The 21,498-nt window shown below is 33.8% G+C and overlaps 1 protein-coding gene across 2 annotated transcripts in view; it reads right to left on the bottom strand.

Moving 5' to 3' along the window:
* Positions 1-751: 751 nt before the first annotated feature.
* Positions 752-21,498, bottom strand: part of LOC139492253 (E3 UFM1-protein ligase 1-like) — a 55,949-nt gene continuing 35,202 nt past the window's right edge. Inside the window, exons 12-17 of one of the 2 annotated variants that reach the window (XM_071280453.1) lie at positions 15,710-15,870; positions 14,846-14,976; positions 8,336-8,416; positions 6,985-7,076; positions 5,419-5,630; positions 752-1,242 (exon numbers count right to left, since the gene is read on the bottom strand). In XM_071280453.1, the coding sequence (XP_071136554.1) occupies positions 1,097-1,242; positions 5,419-5,630; positions 6,985-7,076; positions 8,336-8,416; positions 14,846-14,976; positions 15,710-15,870 (823 nt within the window). In that variant the 3' untranslated portion in view covers positions 752-1,096. Of the gene's footprint in view, positions 1,243-5,418; positions 5,631-6,984; positions 7,077-8,335; positions 8,417-9,723; positions 10,124-14,804; positions 14,977-15,709; positions 15,871-21,498 lie in introns of those variants that run through there. The other variant, XM_071280454.1, reaches the window with a different exon arrangement.

The raw sequence follows: 21,498 nt of genomic DNA on the forward strand, positions 1-21,498 counted from the left end.
GATGATCAAGAAATTAAATTGGTTTGGCCTAATATGGTTATTAGCAGACATAGCAATCCATACTCAGTGTTTTAGAGAGCTTTTTCTGAGTAGAAACAACAAATTATTACTGAAAAGGAAGCTTTTTATGTCCCTATCTGGAATGTGGCGTAAATTTTTGTTTTACGTAAAAACTTATAGAAACCTCCATGGAGTCAAGATAACTTTTATATTGAAATATAATAAAGAAGATGTGGTATGATTGCCAATGAGACAACTCTCCACACGAGACCAAATGACACAGAAATTAACAATTTTAGGCCACCCTTCAACCTTCAACAATGAGAAAAGTTCATTGAGCTTGAATTCTTTAATTACTCATTTATTATCACATTTCTTTCAATGATGAATGAAAGTTACCCTATCATTTTTATTTATTGGCCTAAAAAGTTAAAAGAGGTCCTTTAGTGGTATTTATTAAATTTGCAAGTTGTAGGAAATTAATCCTGCAATTCATTGCAGTAAAAAAATTTAGGGTCATAAACACATATATATATATATATTGGGTGTTTCAAAGCACCATTATTTATTTATTTTGTGTTTCTATATAATATTTAGGTTGCATGGTTACTTAAGGTTGTACCCAGGTTAAAAGGGGTGAACAATTGATTGGTTAACTTCCAGAAGTTCTGGTGACTTTTTTTTTCTCATAAGCAATGAAATGTTTTGTGAAACTTTGTCTATAGTACTGGACAGAATTAAACTTTACTCATGCCAAGTATTTCTTTATTTGACACAAAGATAAATTTCTGCACAATTTTTTGAGAAGTCCAAATTTAACAGAGACTTATAGGGGGAAATCAATGATGGTATTTCACCTTAAAAGTAACTTCTTACAGGATATTTTATATTTACAATTTTATTTATGCAGAGTAGACATGGCATTCAAATCACTGAAATTCTATTGTTAATAACCATGGTAACTTTTGAAAAGCCTGTTCACCAAATATGTACAAAAGATATTTATATTGAACATAAATTTAAATCTGTTTTATATCATTTTCAATTATACAAATAATTCAAATCTGAGTGTATTGGATGTCTTTTTGTATATATTTTAGGTCTCTGCCACTGTAGATTTCTTTCCCATAACCACAACTTTTTTTATTTCATCCATTTGTAATTTAGCTTCTGACTCCAAGGCTGAAAACTCATCTTTCTTTTCTTCATTTCCCTGGACTTTCATCATCTTCATTATCAAATCTAAAAAAAATTAAAAAAAATATGTAAGAGTAGCAGGGCTGACAATTTGTAAAAGGGTATAGATTACATATAGGTTGATATTAAAGTACAGCTGTAATGATCTGTGATTAGTATGTTCGATCAGTATCATGATAGTTGTTTAAAGCTTTGGGATACTTGTTAAACAGGATTTCTTGCTATTACGCAATACCTGGCAGGGGCGGATCCAGGATTTTGGAAAGGGGGAGCGAAGTTTTTAAAGATTGCTGAGTGGATGGAGGCGAAATATTTTGGGGACCTTTTTGGGGTTAAAAATATAAAAATACGTATAATATGCACTTTTTAACGGTTCCTGTCGTTGGGCGTGTACATTTTGTAGTTGCTGTAAAGTGTAAGGGTTGAACATTTTTGATGCTGTATTCTCTTTATTAATTGCCTATCATAAAATAATAGTATAGATCCAAAGCTATGTACTGATAAATTTGATGTGGGACTTGTCAGTAAAAAATCAGACATGGAAAATTCTACCCGTTTTGTTGTAAGTTAAGTTATCATAACCTCACAGATTTCTTGTTGTAAATAAGATATACGCCTAGCTATTCAATGAAATTTAAAATACGACGGACACCAGTTAAAAAAGACAAAGAAGCAATTTTTATCCAAATGTTTGGTTGATATGTTTCAACTAACAAAATTAAGGGAAGGCAGGGTTTCCAAATCAACCAAAAGCTACGAATGAATCTGAAATGACAACAAATTTATGAATGACAGTCAACAAATGGAGACATAAAGGCCACACCCAGCAGGCAGGTTGCAGTCTGGTCTTGAAAAAAAGTGTTTGATATATCAGTTCGGCGACATTCCTGTTAGACATGCAAACCCCTGCCATAAAAAAAATATGCCCATTTTTATTCATCATGTTCATTTAATGATAAATAATTCTGTTGGAAATTTTCATTTCTAATAGCAAAAACAGTGGACAAGATTATTGCTTTCAATCCAGTACCGTCAATTTTTTTATATAAGGCAAAAATCATAGTCATTTTATTCTCTCTCAAATATCTCAGATTGTCTCCTCAAATCAAATGGTTCGTACCTTCTGTTTGGTGGAATAGTGAAATAGAAGTCAATACGTTCTTGCTCAATCCTATGTTGCTTTGGAGATGTCATGATTGTCATCCTCAGCCTAAGCAATGTGTTACTGTAATTTGGATTTCAAAATGACTGATTGATGTTTTTTCGACGCACTGGTCAACTCCAAAATAGCAAATCACATGACTTTGACAATCAGTAAATCACAGCGAAAAATATCTTTATGACTCCTTTATGAGTAAATTATTGTCGCATAAAAATTAAATACTAGAGTACACGGAAATGGCAAAGTTCATGAAGTCTAGTCTGATTAATCATTTTACAAAAAAAAATAAAAAGCCCGAGCAAAGGGGGGTGACGCCCTCTACACCCCCTCTGGATCCGCCACTGCCTGGTATTGAAACTTTCTGTAAAATTCATAGAGATCCATTAACTAAAGTTATTGTACATCCCCAAATTAATAACCATTTTTCCTACAAAAATCATGTTAAAAATGGTGTTCTATGCATAATTCAAAACTTTTTAAATTAAGATCTAAATAATCAAAAGATCTATTTTAAAATTATCTCCCATGGAAACATATTGTAATTTCATATATATACATATTAACATTTTTTAATTTAAATTTATGACTGATTATTATGAAAATAGAAGTTTTTTCAAAAGAAAAAAAGTATGAAAGGTTAGTTTGGACATTTTAATAAAAATTAAGGATGTATATAAGATAAAACAAGTTGCAATTGGAAGAAAAATTTAAATAAACTGAAAAAAAGTGGAGAGCAACACTAAATTCAATCAAGTCACAGTTGCTGTATACAAAATTTGAATTGTTCAAAATATCAAGGATTTTCGTCCAAAGGAATAGATTAACTTAGCTGTATTTGGCAAAACCTTATGAAATGTAAGGTCCTCAATGTTCTCTAAATTACAGGGTTATCAATAAGACAAGTCAATGAGAACTGGACTTATGAAAATCTGTTTGGACTCACCATTTTGAAAACTGAGTCCAAAGATGCATCAAGATTGAAATATTTTGTATAAACTGAATACACATGTATATAATCTGAATTTAATGTCATTTCATTGCTCTTTTTGGTCATGGAGATTTAAATAATATTTCATATTGCAATAAAATATCTTATTCTAACTATTGGGAATAACCATGGCCAAAATTGAAATAGCTTCAATTCACATTTCATAAAATTAAAGCAAGGTTGGAAAAAGTTCTTACTGTCTAAAAACAACATTAACCACAGGATTCACACCTTAAGGTTTACACCTCTGACGCTGCCTACGACAACAGAATGTAGGATTGACCTCTGATGCTGCCTATGACAACAGAATGTAAGATTGACCTCTGATGCTGCCTACAACAACAGAATGTAGGATTGACCTCTGATGCTTCCTACGACATCAGAATGTAGGATTGACCTCTGATGCTGCCTACGACATCAGAATGTAGGATTGACCTCTGATGCTTCCTACGACATCAGAATGTAAGATTGACCTCTGATGCTGCCTACAACAACAGAATGTAGGATTGACCTCTGATGCTTCCTACGACATCAGAATGTAGGATTGACCTCTGATGCTTCCTACGACATCAGAATGTAGGATTGACCTCTGATGCTTCCTACGACATCAGAATGTAAGATTGACCTCTGATGCTGCCTACAACAACAGAATGAAGGATTGACCTCTGATGCTTCCTACGACATCAGAATGTAGGATTGACCTCTGATGCTTCCTTCGACATCAGAATGTAGGATTGACCTCTGATGCTTCCTACGACATCAGAATGTAGGATTAACTTCTGACGCTGCCTACGACAACAGAATGTATGATTGCTGTTAACCTTCTGCAAAATAAATGTTACAGGCTCAATGATGTCAGCTTTGTTTCCATAAGATTTAAAACAGAACAATAAAAAAATCACACACAGCAAAGTTTGAATTATGTCAACCAATTTTAAGTATTTGGGATTAACCAAGTGTAATATACTCTTGCCAGAAACAACCAAGTCTGTGTTTTGGTATTGAAACCCCAAAAATTTACTCATACCAAAGTATCATGTACAAATCTTTGTGTCCTGTAGACGAATTCAGTTATGCAACTTACATCTCGAAATTGACAATGAGGGTCGGTTGAAAACAAAACTTTACGACAAAAGAGATGATTTCAGCTTTCCAATTGTGAACTTTCCATTTCTAAGTAGCAACATTCCAGCAGCACCTGCATACGGGGTATATATCTCCCAATTGATACGATATTCCCGTGCTTGCGTTTCCTATCATGATTTTCTTGATAGAGGGTTACTGCTCACAAGGAAGCTATTAAACCAAGAGTTCCAAATGGTGAAGTTGAAATCATCCCTTCGTAAATTTTACGGACGCCATCACGAGTTGGTTGACCGTTATGGAATAACCGTTTCACAAATGATATCGGATATGTTCCTTACGTCGTAACTACAGTTCCTTTCATGAATGTGACCTATCGAATTAGACTATTTACCGGATTTGTAATCACATAAGCAACACGACGGGTGCCACATGTGGAGCAGGATCTGCTTACCCTTCCGGAGCACCTGAGATAACCCCTAGTTTTTGGTGGGGTTCGTGTTGTTTATTCTTTAGTTTTCTATGTTGTGTCATGTGTACTATTGTTTTTCTGTTTGTCTTTTTCATTTTTAGCCATGGCGTTGTCAGTTTGTTTTAGATTTATGAGTTTGACTGTCCCTTTGGTATCTTTCGTCCCTCTTTTGTTGAACTCTGTCATAAAGTTTCTGAGGAGTTGTGTGGCTATGCAGCCCCAGATGGAAGTTGTCAAGCCACACAATGATTCCAAACTAAAAACAGCCATTATACTGGGGAGTCATTTTGATCCTTTGCATACCAATTTTTGTGGACTTAGTGGGTATAGTTAAATGATGGAATTAAATGTTCAACGAATGACAAATTTACTATAGGCTTGTGTGCAAACCTCGGAAAAACCATGAAATTATATATCCACTAACATACAAGTTTTCCTTAATCCACGAAAATTGGTACCCATGAAAATAAATGTATCCACAGTAACATGCCACAAAATAAAATGAATTATAGATACCCTGCTGGTTATGTAGTAAATCATATTTATCAGCCTCCATGTGTGATTTAAGAAACTCTATGAGTAGAGGAACACATTTTCCAGGAATATGGACAATATTCTGTGTATATGTATGGATTAAAATAACTGATGACAAATGTAATGCCACTGCAGGATCAGTCTCAGACTTTAATTGTTCCAGTAAAACTTGTCTCTGGTTAAACACCAACTGCCTGGAAAAGAAAACAATTCTTTAAAACATATCAGTTTGTAATTATTTTGTTTATCATTAACATTTTTGATTCCTCATATTATCATACTTTACATTGCACCAGAAAGATTAGCTGTCTCAACCAGACACAACACAACTTAAACCATTATATGAACGTAAACAATGTTGTCATTTGCCAGATACCATTTTCAGTTATCATGTTCTTATGAAGTAGAACACTTATTTTGCCACTGAAAGTTAGATTGATATACAATCTCAAGTAACTTGAGTAAAGTACTGGAAGTGCATGAAGTGATAAAAAGTTGTAACATGCTACACACTGTAAAGTCAATGCTTTAAACTCTTTTCTTAAGAAAATAAATAATTTATGTCTGAATTTCTTTAAATGTCAATAAAAAATTTATTTGGCGAGTTTGTTCCATGCACAAAAAAAAAAAAGCGAGAATTTACACCTCGCGAAATTACCCTCTATACAGTACCCACAATAGACTTAATAAAACAGAAATTATTCACCATAAGGATTCAACAATTAGCAAAGTCCACACCACGTTTAACATCTAATAAGAAAATGATTTCTTGATAAACAAGATAAATACTTGGTTCTTTAAAAAAAATTCTCATCAAAATTAAATAAAATGCTTCGCTGAATGCAGCCTGATACGACCAGAGAGGGTGAACCCTGAACAGTTGGGGCAAATTTGGGCACAATATTGAAGCTTGATACTGTCTGAATTTTGACTATGGAACGATTACCCCAAAACTCAAGCCTTCTCTTTGTAGTATGAACCTTGTAGTACAATTTTATAGAGACACAAGTTATTGTCTAGAAACTAGAAAAATGCTTGTTTTTGGCCCCTTTTTTACCCCTAATTCCTGCATGTTTGGGGCAATTACCCCCAAGACTCAATTCTAGCCTTCCTTTTGTGATATGGAACCTTGTAATACAATTTCAGAGAAATCTATACACTTACACACAAGTTATTGTCCTGAAACTACAAAAATGCTGGATGTTGGCCCCTTATTCCTAAACTGTTGGTACCATAACTCTAAATTCAATCTCAACCTGCCTTTTGTGGTATTGAACCTTTCTGTAAAATTTCAGAGAGATCCATTCACTTAAACTAAAGTTATTGTCCGGAAACCAAATTTCTTTTGACGACAACAACAATGACGACATCATAGCATTATACGAACCCCCTAAAATGGTGTAATCCCTGTCAGCTTTGATTTTCTTAACAATTTAAATTTATTGTAAGTTGCTTAGTGTAATAAACTTTGAATAAAACTTATAATTCAACTTTGTGCACCTACAAATGTACAATTTATTCTAATTTTTCTACATTTGCATATATTACCTTTCTTTTTTCTTGTCTGGTTTTTTCAGCATTACTCCAAGATGTTCTGGACTACAGATTATATTTAACTGGTTGTTAAACTCTTCTAGAGACTTATAAGAAAAAAAAAGAAAGTATATAACATCTGCAAAACATACAATTTTCCCCACCATTTAAAACCACTACAATATGAGAGTATGTTTAAGACTTTTAGGTTTAAGTTGGTGACTATAATTTCAATACTTATAAACATATACAGTATGAACATATAATACTTTTTTACAATTTGGTGGCTGACTTTTTCTTGCTGAAATATAAAGTAAATGTTAACTACATAATATAACATGTAAATGTCCCCTGGGTTTTATGCATAACTGTACTAATCCCCCTGCAATTGTGACTTGGATGGAGAGTTGTCTCATTGGCATTCATGTCACATCTTCCTATATCTAAGTAGGATAATAATTACTCTAGAAACTATAATCTTGCAAAATGACAGTTTTAAATAGCTTGAAATAAATGAAGAAGTTTTTTAATGTATCTTTCCAAAATTATCCAATTATGACAATAATAAACCTCTTAATAATCTCTGAATTTACAGCATTTATTATAATGCTGTAAATTCAGAGATTATTAAGAGGTTTTTATTATTATGAAAAATAATGCGACAGAGTTGTAAACACAATAATTAAAACTCACATTTTGTAATATTTTATCAGAATTAAGCAGGATTTTTCTCAAAATCATAAAAATTAAAATCGCATTTAAGTTTAAAATGACAAAATCACAATAATAAATGCACGCAATAATTTCTGAATTTACAGTAAGCATTTCTAGATATATTTTAAAGTATATTCTACGACTAAAATCTTATTTTCAAAATGAAAAAAAAATTGCATGCAAGTTGTACATAACAGATTTCAAGCAGGGATTCAAATCCTAGTAAAGGTAAATAAAAATTACAAAAAATTACTGATTTCTGTTTACTAGTAAGTTTTAAAACTTATTCTATTAGTGAACAGAAATCAGTAAATTAACTATTTGAAACTTAATGTTATTAGACACACAAAGGAAACACTAGAATATAATTTGTTGAGCCCATTTCAGCAACAAATTCAGGAAGTGTTGATTCTAGAAAAAGCCTTAGTCAAATGAATAGACCTATAGGTGACCTTCTGCTGTTGTCTGCTCTATGGTCGGATTGCTGTCTCTTTGACACATACCCCATTTCCTTTCTTAATTTTATGTTGTCGTGACAATGGTGCAAATATATATCATATACAAGTGATCAATCTAAAAATGCTTGTTTAAATAAAGCCCATGTACGTTTTTGTAATACTGTAATATAATATTACACATAAGAGTAACAAACCTTGCCGTTGAGAGATGTGTGAAGTTTACTCAAAATTTGCTGCATGTTATCTGGAAGTTTAACAATTATTGCAGCTCTTCCCTATTAAAGAAATAAGACATACAATAAGTCTTAATTCGCTACAAATAAATATATCAAATCTTGTTGGTAAATGTCAAGAAGTTTATCAAAAGTATCTGTTGTCAAAATAACATGGTTGTTACGGAGTAACACAATGTCTAGTTAACTATGCAGTATACTTATCTCAAGAGTCTTTGATTTCATGCGTAATTAAACCAATGCAACTATTATCTGTTATATTTAAACACTTTTAAAGGTAATAAAATATAAAAACAGGTGATTTCCAGTCAATTTGATAAACAGAACGAATCCCACAAATGAATCCAAAATTATTCGTACTTTTGCAAAAACTTTTGGTTTTTGGTTTTTACTTCGCCAAGTCTGAGAAATTTACCATTTGGAGTCCTTGCAACTTTAAACTGTTGCCTTCCTTAAACTTAAAAAGGGAGAAGTTATTGTCTACATTACAATATGAGAGGAGAACTTATAAGCAGTGTCAAAATAGTCAAGTAGAAGTTATTGTCTACATTACAATATGTGAGGAGATGTTATCAATCTTACTTTTTCAAGTGTAAAACTGTTAAGAAAAGACCAGAAATATGATGATAAACTGATTTTCCCTCTTTTTGCATCTAGACAAGATACAATATCAACTGCTCATTTGTGTCTTTAAGAGATATAAACTAAATACTGCAGATTTACTACTAATTTTTCTTCAGTCTCGGCCATTGCTTTCATTTGATAGAAATAAATTTCAAAAAAATCATTTTGAATTGACTAATATTGACTAATGTTCACCATTAACCTTAAGAACAAAATTGTGTTTTGGTGATGGTGATGTGTTTGTAGATCTTACTTTACTGAACATTCTTGCTGCTTACAATTATCTAATTATCTCTATCTATAATAAACTTGGCCCAGTAGTTCAAATATATTGTAAAAATTTACAAAATTTATGAAAATTGTTAAAAATTGACTATAAAGGGCAATAACTCCTTAAGGGATCTGACCATTTTGATCATGTTGACTTATTTGTAGGTCTTTCTTTGCAGTACATTATTGCTGTTTACAGTTTTTCTCTATCTATAATACTATTCAAGATAATAACCAAAAACGGCAAAATTTCCTTAAAATTACCAATTCAGGGGCAGCAACCCAACAACCAGTTTTCCGATTCATTTGAAAATTTCAGGGCAGATAGATCTTCACCTGATAAACAATTTTATCCCATGTCAGATTTGATCTAAATGCTATGGTTTCAGAGATATAAGCCAAAATCTACATTTTACCCCTATGTTCTATTTTTAGCCATGGTGGTCATCTTGGTTGGTTGGGTAGGTCACCAGACACATTTTTAAACTAGATATCCCATTGATGATTTTGGCCAAGTTTGGTAAAATTTGGCCCAGTAGTTTCAGAGGAGAAGATTTTTGTAAAAGTTAACGACGACGACTGACAACAGATGCCAAGAGATGAGAAAAGCACACTTAGGGCCAGGTGAGCTAAAAAGAAAATTTAATTTGTAAAATGTTAGAATTTTCACAATAATAAAAAAAAAGTATGAACTCAAATGGATAAGAGTCAAATTTTGTTTGTTCTTTCTTAATAAAAACAACAATGATGGAAAATATTAACACTATCTAGACAAAACATCTTATCACTCAGTATCAATTGACCATAAAAATGACAAATTTTTTGTAGCATATGTAGTACTTCTCATTGTGCAAGCTATCATAAGGCAGGGCTCACACTACTTCAGAATTATAGGGAGAAGTGACTTCTCTTTTTGAAACTGATAGGGAGAAGTGGTGAGATTTGAAAGAGAAGTGCTCATTCGCGCGGTGCGCTACAATGTTTGGATTTTACAATAGTATAAAGGGCCATATGTAAATAATGTTCTTTTTATGTTGTTCAATTCATGAGTAAAAAATTACAATTAAAGTAACATTTGAAATTAAAAGTTGTTTAAGTTTTACTAAGGTTCTTGTGAGAAACTACCAAATAAATATCTAGCACTAAAAAAAAAATTTATTTAAAAAAATGTAAAGAAATTATAATATATCAATTACAATTTAATTAAAAATTATCTTGTGTATGCAATTCAGTGTTTCTCATAAAAAAATATAAAAGTTATTAAGCTGGGCCATAATATATTGATATTAGTATAATAGTCTCAGAGTTAAGCAACTTTAATCAATAGTTTGAAACAATCCATAAAAAATATAGGGAATTATATACACCAATCAATTAGATGTAACCAAAAGTCTCTTAATGCGTGTGGAATGCGTAATTTTCCCCTTTGGGATCAATATTCTTCTGTCAGCTGTTCCATCCGTGCGTCCGTAGTAATTATTGTAAAAGTACGGATTTCTGTCATACATGTAGCTGGTCCGGTTCAGATCCGTAGTTTAGAAATCGGTCAATGGCGGACGAATGCAAGAAAATTTACAAAAATAAACGATGTTTGACAAGTTATTTGGAAAGGAACATGACGGTTTTAAGGTTTATGTACCCTTCTGTAGCCATTTTTGTACGAATTTTTCAAACCTCAATTGTATCAAAACTAAAGATATAATAAATTAAACTGTCAATTGTTCTTGAACAATTGAGAGGTCTTTCCTTTTGTAATGTAAAATACATGTTCAAATAGACGTAGAATGTATTGAAAAGCTTTAAAACACACTGAAAAACCTTTAAATAAGGTTAAAAACACCAAATTCGCTATATGGGACATGACCTTGACCTTTGACCTTTTGACCTTTGTCAAGGTCATTAGTCCCCAATGTCATTGCCGAAGACCCCATGGGTCTAGGACCTTTGGTTATATAGTAAAAGATGATTTTGTCTTTCCAGAAACCTAAAACAGGTGTTATGCCCCTTAAAAAAAGGTCAAATCTCTTCGGTCAAAATGTAACAAAGTTGTGCCGTAATGACCCAAACATTTTCCACTATTTAAAACTTCTGTAAGTATAATGGTTTTTGAGTTGTTCTGATAACAAGGTGTTAGGTCAAAGGTCAAGGTCAACATACACATTTGACCTTGAGGAATTTTTGAAAGTCTCATGAATTGTTGATGAATGGTGAAGATCCTAGGTCTCTACGATTTACGGTTTCTGAGTTTTGGTGGTCCACCGACACCGGTTAATTTTCAAAGGGGCATAACCCTACCAATGAGTCGTTGAATCTTTTCGAATCAAATGTAACGAAGAACCGGGGTCTGGTCCTGAACAAATTTCACCCTTCGTTTTTTTTCTATCTATTACGGTTACGGTGTTGGAACGATAACAAGGTTTTTTGGTTTCGGAGGGATTACTCCGAACCGACAAAATATTTCGACTAACAGGGTGAGTTCCGGATAGGTATTCATGACACCGATACAAAGTGAGAACATGAAAGCGACACGTCTTACGGTTTAGGCTGCTAACTTCGTCAAAGTTTGGCGGAAAAAGAATAATAATAAACAGAAGAAATACAGTAAGGTCTTTCCTTATAGAAAAAGGAAAGACCTTAATAATAGAGATAGGCCATTTAGTACATGTTCCAAGGGGAAACTTGATGCAAAGCATTATTTTTTACTGTTTCATTGCATTTAATAGAAAAAGAGGACTTTGTGGCAAATAAATCAAGATTTTTATAGAAAATCCACAGCCTTTAATACAGAGATTTTTGTTATAAAATTTGAAACATAAATTACTCACTTGATTTTCTATGATGTGCTAGTGTTTATTTTTTACAAAAAGTTCTAAGTAACCTGTAAATTCCAAAACTCCTCGTGTTGAGTCACTAAAGTAGAGCGCACCCTAAAAGGTGTACTTGATTTTTGCCATATTTATACTTGTCTTAACCAATAACTACATTTATAAACTTGTTTTAAGGAAATCAATGCTAGCACTGCATGCAATAATCCTATATCTAGCAGTCATCAAATTGCCAAGTATGAGAGTACAAGGATAAAGGCTGTGGATTTTCTATAAAAATCTTGATTTATTTGCCACAAAGTCCTCTTTTTCCATTAAATGCAATGGAACAGTAATAAATAATGCTTTGCATCAAGTTTCCCCTTGGAATATGTACAAAATGGCCTATCTCTATTATTCATTATATCTGTAGTTTTGATACAATTGAAGTTTGAAAAGTTCGTACAAAAATGGCTACAGAAGGGTACATAAACCTTAATGCAATAAATGGATTAAACATTTACTGGAGGCAACTTTTATCACGTTTAAATGAAGTAACAAACTTATTTTGCCGCCGAAATTTAGGTTGATGTACGTTTTCGAGTAACAAGCGTCGGAACTTGCGGAAATGCACGAAGTGATAAAAAGTTGTATTTTTATCAAATATCCTGCTACACACTGCGAAGACAATGCTTCAACCTCTTTTCTAAAGATAATGAATTGTTTATGTCTGAATTTCTTTAATTATCAGTAAAAAATTGATGTTTCATCAACTTGGTAACCAGATGCTCCGCAGGGCGTAGCTTTATACGACCACAGAGGTTGAACCCTGAACGGTTGGGGCAAGTATGGACACAACATTCAAGCTGGATTCAGCTCTAAATTTGGATTGTGATTAAATACATGACACAGCATAGGTTTCTGACACAGAATGAATGTGTTCTAATGAACTTAAAATTTTTGTTTTCTCTTAGAGCAATTCACTATGCTGTTGAATATTAATCCTCTCAAAAAAATGTTTGAAGAAATTTTCTTTTTTATTTATGAAATTTCAAATGAGAAAAATTGAACCCAATTTTTTTAATCACATCCCCCTTTCCCTTATTCCAAAACTAATCTCAATTAAAATTTCTAATGGAGTTTGCAACAATAACTACTCATTTAAATACATCATAAAATATTAAGATGTAAAAAAACTGCTTGTTATCACTGAATGGTAAAGATTATTTTAATTTATCAGTTGGTAGTAAAAAGTGAATATACATTGTATATTGTATATAACAAAGATTTAAGTTGATTCTGGACAAAGAAAGATAACTCCAATTAAAAAAAAATCTTGCTATTGCACAATATTTTGCAATTAGATATTTCTTGCTTACTATTCTGGACAAAGAAAGATAACTCTAATTAAAAAAAAATTTGCTATTTCACAATATTGTGCAATTAGATATTTCTTGCCATTGCGCAATACTGTGCAATTGAAAAGACTTGCTATTGCACAATACTTAATATAATAATTTTAGATCCTGATTTGGACCAACTTGAAAACTGAGCCCATAATAAAAAATCTAAGTACATTTTTGGATTCAGCATATCAAAGAACCCCAAGATTTCAATTTTTGTTAAAATCAGACTAAGTTTAATTTTGGACCCTTTGGACTTTAGTGTAGACCAATTTGAAAACAGGACCAAAAATGAAGAATCTACATACACAGTTAGATTTGGTATATCAAAGAACCCCATTTATTCAATTTTTGATGAAATCAAACAAAGTTTAATTTTGGACCACGATTTGGACCAACTTGAAAACTGGGCCAATAATCAAGAATCTAAGTACATTTTTAGATTCAGCATATCAAAGAACCTAACTGATTCATTTTTTGTCAAAATCAAACTAAGTTTAATTTTGGACCCTTTGGACCTTAATGTAGACCAATTTGAAAACGGGACCAAAAGTTAAGAATCTACATACACAGTCATGACAGTTAGATTCGGCATATCAAAGAACCCCAATTATTCAATTTTGATGAAATCAAACAAAGTTTAATTTTGGACCCTTTGGGCCCCTTATTCTGTTGGGACCAAAACTACAAAATTAATACCAACCTTCCTTTTATGGTCATAAACCTTGTGTTTAAATTTCATAGATTTCTATTTACTTAAACTAAAGTTATTGTGCGAAAACCAAGAATAATGCTTATTTGGGCCCTTTTTTGGCCCCTAATTCCTAAACTATTGAAACCAAAACTCCCAAAATCAATCCCAACTGTTCTTTTGTGGTCATAAACCTTGTGTCAAAATTTCATAGATTTCTATTAACTTAAACTAAAGTTATAGTGCGAAAACCAAGAAAATGCTTATTTGGGCCCTTTTTGGCCCCTAATTCCGAAAATGTTGGGACCAAAACTCCCAAAATCAATACCAACCTTCCTTTTGTGGTCATAAACCTTGTGTTAAAATTTCATAGATTTCCATTCATTTTTACTAAAGTTAGAGTGCGAAAACTAAAAGTATTCGGACGACGACGACGACACCAACGTGATAGCAATATACGACGAAAAAATTTTCAAATTTTGCGGTCGTATAAAAATTGAAAATGTCGGATGACGGAAGCAACTGAAAGCGACTATCGTCAAGAACAGGGCGACTTGTTTTCGCTTTTGAGGGTCGGGGAAAGCGAAGTGACGGTCGGGAAGGCGACTTCTTCGCCCAAGTCGCCTGGTAGCGTGAGCCCTGATAAGGTTTGATTGTATTTGAAGATGACAAAGCTTACTTCTGGTGTTAACTGCGTATCTTCTTGGACTGACATCATGTGTTCTGTTGCTACTGCACTGACAACTATGTTGGTAATATCAGAACAAACAGTCTTCAATAAATGCTTGACAAGCTGTGCAGATGTTTCCTCTACAAAGTGGAAATAACATTGCTTCATAGTAAGATTAAGGTCTAGCATCTTTTGTTACATAATTGTTCAATTTTTAACCTGTTGTATATATCAGATATTGTATCTTTTCGCATACATTTCCCCCAGCTGTTTTAATAATTAAAATTTATACATTTTGCAATCAAACTTTTACTGAAAATAAGACTGCCAAAAATGCCCCCCAAAAAACATTTCAATATCTTGTCATTATAAATAGTTAGATATGAGCCAATTAAGGCCTTAAAGTCATTAGAAACAAGTGACTGGTGAAAAATAAGTGTTTATCCAATTCTTGAACCAATGCATGTATATATCATAAACTTAGTCTTCTGAACACATCTTTTAATTTTTTACACATCCATATCCTGTAATCGTCCAAAAAAATTCTCTCAGTTTGTTATGATGGGAAAATATGGCAGCTAATTAATTGGCGTGTTTTGAAGCCGTAGTTTACAAATTGTCATCTTAGTAAACAATCAACAAAGAAGCATAGATATTGAGCATGTGAATAACATGTACAGTAAGATATTAGTTTATTTCAATGACAGATCCATGCAAATTGTGATCATTGGATTTTTATGACAAAGGTCACGCTGAGTTCACTACATATATGGAAAAATGGTTATATTCTCTCACTGATTGATGCATTGTTTGGATTGGTAACATGAAAATGAGCTAGTACAAATAATTTTAAAAATTTAAAGATGTTCTAACCATTAAATTGCTTCATTCCTTTTTCAAACAAACAGCAGCTAGTCCAAAGACCTGATATTTTTTCTTGTAGTTCCCCATGAGTCTTCTTCCTTGCAGTACCGGTACCAGATTGAGTGAGGAACACAGACTTAGCAGCTTCCTGATATTGCCTTGTCAATGGTCTGAAAGCAAAAACCCTATCATCATTAATTGGACCTCAAATACATATTTTTCGTAAAAATTAGGGATGGCAACATGTACTCGAGTACTCAAGTACCCACTTGAAAGACCGAGTACTTTAGTACAATTTTCGTACTTAGATACTTATTTTCCTTTTATAAATCTTAAAACATTTCCCCTCGCTTCTGTTCCATTTGAAATTTCATTCCTAAAACTTATTACTACGAGAATAGAGTACTGTGGATTCACTTATTTCGTGGGTACCAATTTTCATGATTTAGGGCAAACTTACATGTTCGTGGAAATTTAAGTTTGTGGTTTCTGCTGAAGTCTGCATGTAAGACTACAGGAAATTGGTGATTCATTAAACATTTAATTTCATGGTTAAACTGTACCCATTAACTCCACGAAATGAATATTAATGCATCCACAGTATCTATCATTAGAGACATTTGAATCAGTGTTTGTACACAGATCAACACAAATTCATTGACCAATAACTAAAAAGCCACAAACTAACCTGAGATTGTTAATCAAGAGCTCCCCCCCCTCCGAAAAATTGTTTTGTTCAAGTAATTTGACAAATCACTAACTATGGGAACAGATGAAACTTCTCTATCAAGTAAGACTTTACTGACATATTGATGATTTTATTGGCATGTTTATGATTTATTACATGTATGATAGGTTATTTCTAAACGGTGGTCAGTTATTTGTTGATCAGTTGACACACAAAAAGGAGGAGCCATGCATATAACCAAGGATCAAGTTATTGTCGCAGGGCTTCCAATATGTTGTATATGATTTTTTTTGGCTAAAAATACTTTTTGAAACAAATAGTCTTTGCGGGAGGAATTCTTTGATATTCCAAAATAGCATACATTTAGACCCACCTGAGCATTTGAAATAAGACATATTACAAAATTGCCAATGTCAGTTGCTGGTAAATTTTGCTTCCAAAATGTTGTATGTAAACTTGAAAATCGTTGTATAATGGTTTTGGGAATAAACTAGCGGTAATTGTACATTTCTTTATTTCTGTGAAAATAAATTAAGTTCTCAGATAATCCAGAAATGTAAAAGTTTTTATTTCACTGCTAATTACAAAAATGTTCAAGTTCACATACAACATTTTGCCCAAATTTTCAAAGCTTGTTTGTGAGATATGTTTTTGTTGAAAAATTTGTAATTTACAACATTTTGGAAGCCCAGTGACGTAATATATTTTTAGTCATACAGATTGAGTTCTCCAATAATAAGTATGTCTTTCATTAAGGTGTCAAGCTATCTCAGCTTATAATTTGAATTATGAAAAGTAATATGAACAAGCATTATGTGAGTATTACATGGCAATACATAGTCCCCTAGAAGATACCAGTTAAATAATCATTGTTTTGGACCAAATTCTAACTTGATGTATAAATTGTCATGGTGTAAACTATTTAACAAATATCACGCCAATATCTGCAATCATGACAAAAAAAGAATTTAAAACTGAATATTAAGTTAAATTTTAAGACCAAGTACCATCACTTTGCACATATTTGAACTTGATCTGTAACTTGTTATGATATAACTGTTCCGGACCATATGAGTATTTGGACCATACGCGTATGGTCATGACCATATGGGTATATACTCATATGGTCCGACCATACGCGTATGGTCCGACCGTACGCGTATGGTCGGGGTAATTAACATTCTGTTACAGTTTACTTTTAATACTTCTTAACTCTTCATATGGTATGATCGTTCATTAAAAAGACGCTATCATATAGGTAATTTTATAATTATTTTATAATAAAAAGATTAGCTAAAGAAAAAATAGAAGTTTCACAAAGTTAATTTTACTTAATCGTCAAAACTATGATAAACACATTTTATACCTTTGGTCATTACCGATGGTCATTACCGATTTGTTATTACGAGTGAATGGCACTATGAATATGTCGACTTAGAAATTAAATTTTAAAAATTTCTTTATCAACTGTTACACAAGAAGTCACTGGAAAGTAACATAGTTTATTTAAAATGTCTTGTGAATATGGTGTATTGCAGTCATTTTTAGGAAATTTGAGATCTAGAACTTTTTAAAAACACCATAGAAATCAAAATGGCCAAAGACCTCGGTTTCACTGTACGCAGCTGCAAAAAGGCTAGCTTTTCACTCGCAAACAAAAGGTGTACATGAAAAGGATCGTGCACAACCAAGACTTGCGAATGCAAAAAAGCCATGATACCGTGTGGAAGTACATGTCACCCAAGCCTACATGTAAGAAATTGTATCTAGAGATGAAAACTAACCATGGTATCAATATTTGATTTTTACGTAGTTTTTGAATTAACAAATTGTTATGTTACCATCATAGTGTTTTTAGATAAAGTTTTTGTATTATTGAAACGTTTATAATGTAAATTGAAATAAATACCTATATGGTCCAAATACTCATATGGTCCGGCCCGTTAAAAACCAAACGAGTATTATACTCATATGGTCCGACCATACGCGTACGGTCGGACCATACGCGTATGGTCAGACCATATGAGTATACGCATATGGTCATGACCATACGCGTATGGTCCAAATACTCATATGGTCCGGAACATAACTATATATCAATTTTCAAATCAATGTCTTCAAGCATGATGAAAAAAAATGAGGAAAACTGATTATTTAAGTGAATTTTCTAAGTCTAAAGGTCAGAACCCTGCACAAAATCATCAGACCAAGACAAATCTTGTCTGTAAATTGTCATGATAAAACAATAAACCAAATATCAAGTCAATATCTTAAAGCCTGACAAATGGACATTCAGAGAGACTGAAGGAGTGCAAAACTTCGAGGTAAGGGGACTAAAAAGAGTGACCATAAAGAATGTTTGGTAGGAAAAGTAAAAATTCTAGTCAATTCAGATTGAAGTTAATTATACCTGCCACAGGATTCAAACCCACAACCTCAGTGTTGATAAGCTAATGATACAGTTATTGGACTATGTAGACCACTCTCGCACCAAGGCCACTGGTTGATAAACTAATGATACAGTTATTGGACTACTTAGACCACTCTCACACCAAGGCCACTGGTTGATAAGCTAATGATACAGTTATTGGACTACGTAGACCACTCTCACACCAAGGCCACTGGTTGATAAACTAATGATACAGTTATTGGACTACGTAGACCACTCTAGCACCAAGGCCACTGGTTGATAAACTAATGATACAGTTATTGGACTACTTAGACCACTCTAGCTACAAGGCCACTGGTTGATAAACTAATGATACAGTTATTGGACTACTTAGACCACTCTCACACCAAGGCCACTGGTTGATAAACTAATGATACAGTTATTGGACTACTTAGACCACTCTCGCACCAAGGCCACTGGTTGATAAACTAATGATACAGTTATTGGACTACGTAGACCAGTCTAGCACCAAGGCCACTGGTTGATAAACTAATGATACAGTTATTGGACTACTTAGACCACTCTCACACCAAGGCCACTGGTTGATAAACTAATGATACAGTTATTGGACTACTTAGACCACTCTCGCACCAAGGCCACTGGTTGATAAACTAATGATACAGTTATTGGACTACTTAGACCACTCTAGCACCAAGGCCACTGGTGGATAAGCTAATGATACAGTTATTGGACTACTTAGACCACTCTCACACCAAGGCCACTGGTTGATAAACTAATGATACAGTTATTGGACTACGTAGACCACTCTCACACCAAGGCCACTGGTGGATAAGCTAATGATACAGTTATTGGACTACTTAGACCACTCTAGCACCAAGGCCACTGGTTGATAAACTAATGATACAGTTATTGGACTATGTAGACCACTCTCACACGAAGGCCACTGGTTGATAAACTAATGATACAGTTATTGGACTACTTAGACCACTCTCACACCAAGGCCACTGGTTGATAAGCTAGTGATACAGTTATTGGACTACTTAGACCACTCTCACACCAAGGCCACTGGTTGATAAACTAATGATACAGTTATTGGACTACTTAGACCACTCTCGCACCAAGGCCACTGGTTGATAAACTAATGATACAGTTATTCGACTATGTAGACCACTCTCACACCAAGGCCACTGGTTGATAAACTAATGATACAGTTATTGGACTACTTAGACCACTCTAGCACCAAGGCCACTGGTTGATAAACTAATGATACAGTTATTGGACTACTTAGACCACTCTAGCACCAAGGCCACTGGTTGATAAACTAATGATACAGTTATTGGACTACGTAGACCACTCTCACACCAAGGCCACTGGTTGATAAACTAATGATACAGTTATTGGACTACGTAGACCACTCTAGCACCAAGGCCACTGGTTGATAAACTAATGATACAGTTATTGGACTACTTAGACATGTCTAGCACCAAGGCCACTGGTGGATAAGCTAATGATACAGTTATTGGACTACGTAGACCACTCTCACACCAAGGCCCCTGGTTGATAAGCTAGTGATACAGTTATTGGACTATGTAGACCACTCTAGCACCCAGGCCACTGGTTGATAAACTAATGATACAGTTATTGGACTACTTAGACCACTCTAGCTACAAGGCCACTGGTGGATAAACTAATGATACAGTTATTGGACTACGTAGACCACTCTCACACCAAGGCCACTGGTTGATAAGCAATTGATACAGTTATTGGACTACTTAGACATGTCTAGCACCAAGGCCACTGGTGGATAAGCTAATGATACAGTTATTGGACTACGTAGACCACTCTCACACCAAGGCCCCTGGTTGATAAGCTAGTGATACAGTTATTGGACTATGTAGACCACTCTCGCACCAAGGCCACTGGTTGATAAGCTAGTGATACAGTTATTGGACTATGTAGACCACTCTCGCACCAAGGCCACTGGTTGATAAACTAATGATACAGTTATTGGACTACGTAGACCACTCTCGCACCAAGGCCACTGGTTGATAAGCTAATGATACAGTTATTGGACTACTTAGACCACTCTCGCACCAAGGCCACTGGTTGATAAACTAATGATACAGTTATTGGACTACTTAGACCACTCTCACACCAAGGCCACTGGTTGATAAACTAATGATACAGTTATTGGACTACTTAGACCACTCTCGCACCAAGGCCACTGGTTGATAAACTAATGATACAGTTATTGGACTACGTAGACCAGTCTAGCACCAAGGCCACTGGTTGATAAACTAATGATACAGTTATTGGACTACTTAGACCACTCTCACACCAAGGCCACTGGTTGATAAACTAATGATACAGTTATTCGACTACTTAGACCACTCTCGCACCAAGGCCACTGGTTGATAAACTAATGATACAGTTATTGGACTACTTAGACCACTCTAGCACCAAGGCCACTGGTGGATAAGCTAATGATACAGTTATTGGACTACTTAGACCACTCTCACACCAAGGCCACTGGTTGATAAACTAATGATACAGTTATTGGACTACGTAGACCACTCTCACACCAAGGCCACTGGTGGATAAGCTAATGATACAGTTATTGGACTACTTAGACCACTCTAGCACCAAGGCCACTGGTTGATAAACTAATGATACAGTTATTGGACTATGTAGACCACTCTC

This window comes from Mytilus edulis, chromosome 10 (genome assembly GCF_963676685.1).
Source record: "Mytilus edulis chromosome 10, xbMytEdul2.2, whole genome shotgun sequence".
NCBI classification, from domain to species: domain Eukaryota; kingdom Metazoa; phylum Mollusca; class Bivalvia; order Mytilida; family Mytilidae; genus Mytilus; species Mytilus edulis.